Raw genomic sequence first — 10,061 nt, 5'->3', positions numbered from 1 at the left:
ATAGGGAAAGGCTTTTTTACATTCTTCAAATCCTGTTATATTTTGACATGCTTCTAACTTCAGAAGACTGTGAAAATGGCCTGTATACAGACAACTGCATCTGTAGTGTCCGTCTGGTCTGACATTATTCTTGTCGTTTTGCCTCTGCAGTCCAACTCAGGGGGCTAGAAATGAAACAATCAAAGTGTGTTTTTTGTGTGGGCTTTTAGCTTTAATTCAAGGGCATTAAACATTTAGGAAATGCAGCCATAATGACATTTTAATTCTTAACCCTTTCATGCATGAATTATGAGAACCTTAGTCAAGATATTTTTCCTGAGTGGTTTCATTCCTCTTTAGGCATGAAAAAAAACATGTGATTGAGTTTTTTTTGTTTTGTTTTTTTAAGGAGTTACAAAGATATCCACTCAGCTGACCACCATGTATTCAATTTTTGAAGCAAAGAAACATGTATTTAAAACCTTATATCAGAAGTGATATAGAAAACTATGCGATAAAAGCATTTTTAATGCTGCGAATCTGATGTTTTCTCACATTTTAACACACCCTAATACTAATTATTATTCACTTCATGGAGATAATATGGAAAAATAAGTCTTTTGCTTAAAAAAAAAAAAAAAAAATGAAACCTGTGTTTATTACAGTCCAATAACAATTAGCAATTGGTTTCCACTCAAACATGTTACTGCAGATCAGGTTTTTCAAGAACAGCAAAGTAACAGTAATGGGATGAATTGCAGTTTATGGAATGGTGCATAAGTGTCCAGTGTGTTAGCTGATATGGAACTAAAACAACAAAACCCGTGAATATAGAAGAGAACAGCTGTAGAATAACTGTCCACTGGAGTGACCACTGTGCATGAAAGGGTTGAAGACCAAGAACTGATGATTCCAAATGAAAATGTGTCTACATCTAACCTTTACTAACTGATTTATCATCATTTATTGTAATATTATTATTATTTAAAAGGGAAAGGCATTATCAATCCTTACACAGCTGGAGTCTCTGAGAAACTTCTGAGGATTTTCAACCAACACACTATCCAGGTATTCTTCAAACCCACCAACAACCTGAGACAGGCTCAGGTGCATCCTAATGACAAACCTAGGGAGAGACTGCTTAACACGGCACAGGTTATTTAGCGCAGTGAGAAGTGCACTGTTCTATACATTGGAAATGTCAAATAGTCACTCCATTAACACATAGCTCAACTCAGGAGAGCCTGGACCTCAGACCAAGACTCTGCAGTCTGTCTTCATCTGGAGGAAAAACACGCTCTTCTGAAGACATTGATGTCTGAATATTGGCCAGAGAAGACAAGTGCTTTGAATGAGGAGTCAAAGAAGCCATTTTTGTGAAAGTGAAAAAATCCTCTCTGAACAGTGTTGGTGGTCTGGGGCACTCCTTTTCAAAAACGTACACCTCTAACTTGAACATCCTCCCCAAACAACCTTGCATACCTAGATTCACCTGAGATCAATCAAGCCCCCCTGAAGGACTTGGACAATGACCCACCCTTTATCAACGATCCTGAAACTCAAACACAGTTCCCACTAACCACCCTGACACTCAGCATCACCCTACTACAACCCCTGACACTTGACTCTAACCTACACAAACCGCCCCCAATACAGGTTTATAATCTGCTTTCACCCACCAGCAAACAGAACTGATGAAGTCTCTGGGATGACAGATGAAAGGTTTTCAAGAACAAATCCAGTGCAGCTGAACTTCAAAAACATCTAAGGACTGTTTCCATGGTCACTACGGAGCCTCTGAACGTCCAATTGGGTCAAACCTGATGACAATGAATAGCTGAGAAACTGTATTAAACCAGAGTTATTTATATGTATTGACAGGATTATTCATTCATTCATTCATCTTCTGAACCACTTTGTCCTAAAGAGGGTGGCGGGGGTGTTGAAGCCTATCACAGCTACCTGTGGGTGAGGGCAGGGTACACCCTGGACATGTCACCAGTTCATCACAGGGTTTGATAGGATTAGGGGTTCGAAAATTATTAAACATTTTAGATCATTAGATGTTTTTGGTCACTAGAACCTGTTTAGGTCTTTAAGGGTTAAACAGTTAAAAAATAAAATAAAATACTGAAAGCTTTTCTAGGGATGACAAACATGCTTTTTGCCATTATTTATATGCTGGGGGATAAAAGTCTACACAAATTAACACCATATGAAAGTGAATGAACAAATGAAGCTGATATAGAACAGTGATTTAATATAGTGGCTTGTGTTTTCATTCATTAAATATGTTTTAATACAGCGTTCTTAAGTAAGATGTGTAATTGTTGTGATTCTATAAATTCATTAGGCGGACTGACATTCTCAACCACCTGATCACCGACTCAGACAGGATTATGTGAGATATTTAGATACTCCAGCTTCTCACTGAGCTTTAATACCAAGCAAAACAAAGATCAGGTAGGTTTTCAACAAATTATTACAAATAGTTTAGTAACAACTTCCCAGATAATGCAGACAAACAAACACAGTTATCACATAAACTCATATTTTGACATTTATTTCATATTATGTCAATGGCAGTTTGTAAAGACAAGGTCTTTACAAATGCCCCAGTTGATAAAACAGCAACAAACTAAAAACACATGTAACACACAATACAAACAGTATATAAAACTAAAGGCACACAATAATGGTTTGGACAAGCAATAGGAATAAGTACACCTTTATGTGTTTTGGCTTGACTTCCTGAAGGTAGACTGTTGTTTTCCATGAGAAATGTCACTGATTTTAGTGACCACTGTAACATAATCGCCTGCATTTCATGTCATTGGCAGATTAAAAAAAACCTGAGAAAACTTTATTATGTGTACATCATCCAAGTAAGTCAAGTATATATAAGCTACATTTAACACACACCTACATATAATCACTCATAAATTTCATTAGTAAATACTCTAGGCAGCATCTTTCCTCTTGCCTGAGAAAAAAGTAAACAAAACACTTTATTCCTATTATTCATAGGAACATCAGTATATAGTGTTGGGATGTCAAGGTGGCTTACCTGGTAGTGCACATAATAATAATAATAATAATAATAATAATAATAATAATAATAATAATAATAATAATAATAATCAAGAATGCCCCAAAAATATATTAAATATATTAAAAAATAATATGTACAGTTATGCAATAGAAATTAACATTGTAACATTTAAAAAATATTAATAATGAATTGCATCAAATGACGTTGATCCCAATGCATTTATGAAACACAGTAAGCTTGATTGTGTGTCAAAACTCTGCCCACTATTTTGTCTGATTCACAATTTTCATAATGGCTCTTACAAAAAGTTGAACTTATCAGAGGTATACACATCACAGGTTGTATCTGAGCTGAGGGGGGCAGCAGAAGGACTGGCAGACTCTTCCACATCAAACTTTGGTTCAGAGTCCGAGGAGATGAAATCAGAGCCTCCAGCTGCAGCCTGAAAGGAGCGTGAACCAGAGAAAGGCAAAGGTGTGATAAGACAGTGAGTGGATGAATCTGAAATTTTCACATGTCAAAGGTAGTCAGTGACAGAGCAAGAAACTATTTCTGTTTTGTTAAAACAACTATCAAGAGATATAATATTAACATCACCTTCTCCCAGATTGAAAAATTCTCCCTTATGAATAAACAGTTTAACTGCAAGACACACGATGCATCCTTTACTGAAAGCACCTCTTTGTAAATTAGTAAATAAATGTGCCATTGTTGGTCTGTGGGTCATGGAAACTTCGCTTCCTACTTTCATATTTGTGAAACAAGGACAGTGTAAATCAGAAGAATCTGTCTCAGGTTGACCTATTCAACCCTGGGCCATTTGTTGCTTGTGGGAATCATTTTAAATGTAACACAAAACAATGCATTAGCCGATAGCAGAAGCTTCATTAATACATAATCAAGGTAGGATCAGAAAACAGCAACTGGAAGACAACATTCATAATCATTGCTTCATAATGCAACCTTTATTTTCTCATTCAGTGAGTTTTAGCAGCAGATATATTATACTATGTTGTATCTGCTTAGTGTTAGCTTAGCGCTCCAATGAATGCTGTAGCAGTATTTTGTTTTATTAAATTATTCATGACATTTGCTGGTCTCAGACTGTAAAGTGGTTTTAGATATTTTCCCATTTATGTATTTATTGTTTGAGTTGTGCTCTGTTGCCCGACAACTCATTTTGTCTAGCTTTTAATTCACGTTCTTCTGGTTATGTGGATGTATAGCATGTGTATATTGCTATCTGCATCGCGGAGTATTACCACGGCAACACAAATGGAACCGGTGTAAGAGGCTACTTAAGTAAACCCAAAACATATAGCTAAATGTTTGACTTAAGGCTAAATGCATATAAATCTATATCAGATTAAACAAGGTGCCTCAACATGTCATGTGTTTAGAGAGAAAGATATATGTTCGGGTACCTCAGGCTGCGGTGGGCTCGGACTGAAGTTCACTGATTCGTATGTCTGTACAAGAGGAAAAAAAGTCAGTGCTGGGAACAGGAGGACATTTATCAGGTCTTAATAAAAGAGGCACATATGTTTGACACCTACTGGTGGACCATCAGACATAGCTTCCATATAGGTGGGGGGATTCATTGGCAGGTCAGAGAAAGCTGATATATTTGGGGCAGCAGAGGCACTAGGGACTGGATGTTGAGTTGAATCCTGCAATTAAACAAAAACGATAATTAAAAGATTGCAAAACCCTTCTCTGACTCTCACAAAAATCAGATAGTGGTACTTCTTACTGATACTAGCATAATTTCATTCATTTACTTTTACTTTGGTCTGTATGGTTTGAATATAATCAGTGAATAGAGCTTCACAGGGCTGGTTACTGTCAAGAGCTTCAATTAAAGCACTTACTTCTATTAATGTAGCTGTAGTTGAGCTGTGTTTTTTTAATTAGAATAACGGAATTTTTAATGATAACTCTTGAGTGTTTCCAAAACCTTGGCCAGGACAGACCATTTAAGATGGGTTGGTTATTTTTTTATGACTTTGAGGTCACCTTTTTTAAACAGAGCTGAGAAGGACAACGGCTGATTTACATGTGTGTGTCATAGATTAAAACAACGTGTCAGAGGTAGGACAATAAAACCAGCTGCTTCAAGACCCTGTGAGCTTTATACACCTCATTAATGACTTAAGGAGTAACACTAAAATGTTAATCTGGCAAAGCAAGGTGCAGTGAGAGAATTGAATTGTACTAGCACATTCATTACATAAATGGTACATTGAGTATAAGCATTGAGACAATGAATTCAAGTGTTATTATTTTTATATTTTGGGCTGTACAGTGTAAAGTGCAGCAAGTTTGGTGAAAAAATTTATGATTCTCTTTGGAATTGAGAGAAAGTATTTTCCATGGGTAATTTCAGTGGAAACATGGCGAGGTTTTTCAAATAAATTACAAAAGGTAAATTTAAAAAGTTACTGCGTCGGAAAAGGGGTTAATAATATACAGGTTATAAGCTGTTAAAAAAAAAAAAAAAAAGTCACAGATCTGTTTTCCACTCACTTGTGGACCACCAGAGGTAGATCTTTGTTCTCTCCAGGCAGGGAGGTTCACGGGCACTGAGGTGCCAGACTGACCAGGGCCTGTAGGTTGAGTCGTATCCTGCAAATAAACCATGATATTCACATAAAAATGCCACAGAGTCGGTTTGAATAATTACTTAATACTTCCTTCATCTGACACACTTACATGGTAATGCACAGCGGTTGCAGGTGTTGGTGCTGCTGTCATCTCAGGATTAGGGTTGTTTCTTTTAGAGGAGCTCTTTTTACGAAAACTTTTTACACAATAACAGCAGCAAATCGCCCCAAAGGGAACACCAGCAAATGAAAGCGCATATACCCAGGATGGAAAGTCTACTGTTAAAACAAAACAGACTTATTGAGGAGAGTTTGCAAAACTTATAATCAAAATGTTACTCTTGACTGATACATGTCACTGGTTGCTTCGATATTTATACAGGTCTCTCTTAGACAGAATTGTACCACACCATAAGCCGAGCAATGACGAGAAGAGCAGAATAAACCAGAAGAAACTTTTTTTAATGTTGTTCTCCAGACACACTTCCAGTCAGTCAATGCTTTCACTGACTGACTGGAGGCACAAACTCACTGCTCAAAGACTGATGCTGAGAAACATCGTAAACATAGTTAAACAAGAGGAAAGTAGACAATAGCAGGATCTCTGCAGATAAATACACCATCACACACTGACAGAGAGTTAGAAGGAACGACTTAGTGGGGCTACAACTGTATGAGATGGTGTATTGTTATTTTGTTAAACACAAATGTTATCCTTTGCTTTAAGAGGTTTACATGATTAATAGTTGTTATTACTCACCATTGGTCACCTCCACCGTCACACGCAGGGCCACGCAGCCTTTTGAGTCTATGAACTCATAGGTGCCAGAGTCTTGATATTCTACAGAACTAATGGCTATAGAAGTGCCCCTAAAGTCAACTCTTCCTTCAAATGGTTCTGGATTCCAGTTAGCAGTACCTCTTACAATCAATAAATAGTTTTTTTGTGTCCCAAGAGGCTGAAATGTAACCATCCATATGGGAGCAATATCATGATAATCTAGGCGGAGTTCTCTGCCCTCATCAATATCAACATGTCTTTCATTTTCTGTGGATAAAGAGCACAGTATAAGAACATTTAATCAGAGGGACAGAAATGAAAAATGTTAAAATACGTGTAGCTTCTTTCATCACCTTCTACCAAAAGCTTCCTCCAAGCCAGCAATTTGTTATGTTTTCCTCTGAACTTGTAGTAACCAGTGTCTTTCTGGGTGGTGTCAGTTATCTCCCAGTAGTGTCTGGTCACTGATCCCCTGCCTCCCTTCGTGCCAGTGTGATCCCAGCGGACTGTCACCTGATCCAGTTCACTAGATGGAGTGAACTCTAAACGTTCAGCTCCAAAGGGAATCATGAATGAGAAGATACTTCCATAATAGACTTTTCGTGGTTCGACACAATCTGAAAAAGCAAATACAGAAAATATAATGATAGATAGGTAATAGTGCTACTTCTTTCTGCAAAAGTTTTCAGATGCAACAGACTTTTTAAATTCTTTGGCTCAGTGTAAGTTTTTCACCTAGAACCTTCAGTGTGATGACATTGACCTCTCTGTTACTATTAGGATAAGACACTGAGAAAACTCCATTATCTTGTTCTGTCAAATCTTGTATTGTAAGTCCAATGCCAAAGGAAGATACGAAGCGTGCGTCCTTTACCTGTAAATGTGAACAACATAAATACATTCACTTAGGACAAATTAATCTGTGATTCAAGACCTGTTTTCCATGATTTTAACAACAGTTTTGCATGAATATCATTGCGTTATTGGTAATTATATGAATTGTATCAACAGAAACTGCTCACCCCATCATCATTGCTCACAAGCCTTCTGACTCCTGTGTTGCTTGAAGTGAAGAAAAGATCTCCGTGGAAAAGAGGAGGTGCATATTCAGGAGGCAAGTTATATTGGCCTCCATAGCACGCTTCTTTTAGAGTGTTTGATAAAACTTTGATTGGAGAAATAGAAGTGAAGAAGGGACAGAGAGAGGAGTTATTAAGGTGGGAGAGACACAAAACATCTCAGTCATCTCATCTGTGCCTGATGATCATTTGGTAGAAACACAAATGAAAAAAATAATAACCAAAAATATATCTTATCTGCCCTATAGAAACTCTAGATATGGTCATAGTGAAAAAAATTACAGTAAGAAAATTAAGCAAATTGCACAGTGGTGACCAGAAAATGTCAGAAATTTAATGAATGCTTTTCTTTTCCACCTTCAATAAGATGGATACTGATGCCATTTATAGCCACGGTGAAAGATTTATCTGGAGAAATGAATTAAACTGTAACATTGAAAACCATGTTTGGAATACTATTCAGGTGTAGGCTGGTTTGCTAGGCTACATGCTTGAGGAAAATTTACATATAATACACTCCATTGCTGTTATCTTACTCATGTTTGTCATCATAAAACGAGTGTACTACTTAATAATTGGTGTTGGAAATGTAAAAGCCATGAAGGTTCCTTTATTTGTACAATGTGGGCTTGCCCCCTAGTTTCGCCTTTTTGGAGCAAGGTCACTAAAACAGTTCAAGGTTGGATAAATGTACTTGTACCTGAATCAATTTGGTTGACTTTTGGAAAAATTATATTTGCCAGATACTTCCAAATGTGCATTTTCCTTAGCCCTTATAGGTTTTACATTAGATAATGCATCATTTCAACTAATAATAGCAAAATTTCAAAACGACATAGAATAATATTTCTCTGGAGGGACTTTTTAGAGTTTGTTAAAGGCAAAAATGTGCAAAAAGAGTCAAATTTTGCTGTGGCACTATTTGTGCTCTTGATGTATTTCCTAATTGTTTAAAGTTTACTCTAACTGTATTTATTTATTTTGCATATATACATAAATTCTAGTCTTTGATTGGACTTTAAGGATTATCTTTGTTTACTCATTTATTTATGTGTTCTTTTTGTACAGTCATGAATAGACTTTGTGCTGATGCGACTTGTCAACAATGTTTTTAAAAATGATCTGCCTCAGAGACTAAATGTAGTAAATCGTACATACTTTAACAAAATGAATTGGAAAATAAATGACCAATGTGCAGGTTAGCTGATGTTTTCAATGTAATGTATATGATAAAGCGTTATTATACATATATTGGTTTAGGTACATTTCTACAATAGATTTATAAATCTTCCACTAAGAAGAGCCTGTAAACTGAGTGTATTATAATGTGTAGACAGTGTTTTGAAGTAGATCTGGAGTCTGGGACAAACCCATGCTCTCATTAAGTCTCAGAATTTCACATTTTGACCCGAGACTGTTGCTGGGACACTACAGTCGACCAGCAATTCTGACTTAATTTTTCTATATTAGTGACTCAAACTTAGTAAAGTTTCACTACTTTTAACCTAGATGTTTTCTTTAGTGTAAACCTTTTGGCACTGTAGCCCTGTCTTGTTTGGTCTGTGCAGTTACATTTAGTTTGTGACTGTTCTGATCAAAAATTCAGTTAAAAAAATTTCAATTTAAAAAGATGCTTTTAAGTTAAACTATCTTCGTGTGGCTTGTTTTGACACTATCCACTTTTTAAGTGTCAGTCTACACATATTTAACTTTCCAGCTGCTAACACAACTCATGGTTTGTTATTGCTGCGCCTGTTGCACAGGCCCAGGAACAGAGCAGTAAATTCAGCTGTAAATGTACTAAATAACAGTAAATTGTAAAAACAAAGCATGATATTATTTTCTGAGGTTGTACAGATACTTACCAAAAGGGAAAACAGACAAAGTCAGACAGAGGAACAGCATGTCCTGAGGAAAAAAGAGAATAACACGGTCATCACGTTCATTCAAGTTTGATCTTATGACAAAACTGAATTAAGCACAACACGAAAACAAGAAAGCAAACAGACTGTCTACATACTGTCAAAAAAGGAAGGCTTTATTTTCTGTTACAGCCGGCTTTGGATGTCTTAACCATGAGGATAGAGGGTAAAACACAGAAGGGGTGGTGTCTTTCTCCTTCAGCTTCTTCTTCTTCAGCTTCTTCGTTTGGACAGAATGGAAGCTGTAGTGCGTTTACTGCCCTCCACAGGACAAACACGGAACTACATCGCTCTGCCTACATACTGTGTCAGTCCCTGCAGGATTTCGCGGGATTTTTTGATTGTTGCGGCCTAATATGCCTGACTTTGTGGCAGCTTTTCCAAAAAATTGCGGTGAAAGTTGCGATGATTTGAGGCCTCTTTTATTAAAGTCAAAGGAACATGGGCTTTGGCAAATTAGCTAGAAGAGTCTTTTTTGAGTTTGTAGCCTTAAAAAGCACCAGGAAGCCATGACTTTAAACAAAACAGGCTTTTTTTCATTCATTCATTTATTTGTTTTGAGCAGCCAATGAGAGCGGAGCGTCGCAGAAAATCAAACAATCAGAGTGCAGTGTCACAGAACACCAGCCAATGAGAGCGCAGCGT

General features: G+C 36.8%; 1 protein-coding gene across 2 annotated transcripts; it reads right to left on the bottom strand.

Annotated features, from left to right (window-relative positions):
* Positions 1-2,386: 2,386 nt before the first annotated feature.
* Positions 2,387-9,621, bottom strand: LOC115426616 (uncharacterized). Of its 2 annotated transcripts, XM_030144725.1 has the most exons (12): positions 9,515-9,621; positions 9,360-9,402; positions 7,438-7,580; positions 7,151-7,289; positions 6,769-7,032; positions 6,395-6,682; positions 5,744-5,913; positions 5,563-5,656; positions 4,875-4,879; positions 4,588-4,701; positions 4,456-4,500; positions 2,387-3,473 (listed from the first exon to the last, which is right to left on the bottom strand). In XM_030144725.1, the coding sequence occupies exons 2-12, from the start codon at positions 9,397-9,399 to the stop codon at positions 3,330-3,332; spliced, it is 1,446 nt and encodes a 481-aa protein (XP_030000585.1). In that variant the 5' UTR covers positions 9,400-9,402; positions 9,515-9,621; the 3' UTR covers positions 2,387-3,329. The 2 variants fall into 2 exon arrangements, with proteins under 2 accessions (XP_030000585.1, XP_030000584.1); XM_030144724.1 differs by lacking the exon at positions 4,875-4,879 and having other exon boundaries at positions 5,558-5,656.
* Between the last annotated feature and the right edge of the window lie 440 nt (positions 9,622-10,061).

The sequence above is a fragment of the Sphaeramia orbicularis genome, chromosome 10 (genome assembly GCF_902148855.1).
Source record: "Sphaeramia orbicularis chromosome 10, fSphaOr1.1, whole genome shotgun sequence".
Taxonomy (NCBI): Eukaryota; Metazoa; Chordata; class Actinopteri; order Kurtiformes; family Apogonidae; genus Sphaeramia; species Sphaeramia orbicularis.
The sequence above is the reverse complement of the archived record's forward strand: the minus strand, read 5'-3'. Positions and strand labels throughout refer to the sequence as shown.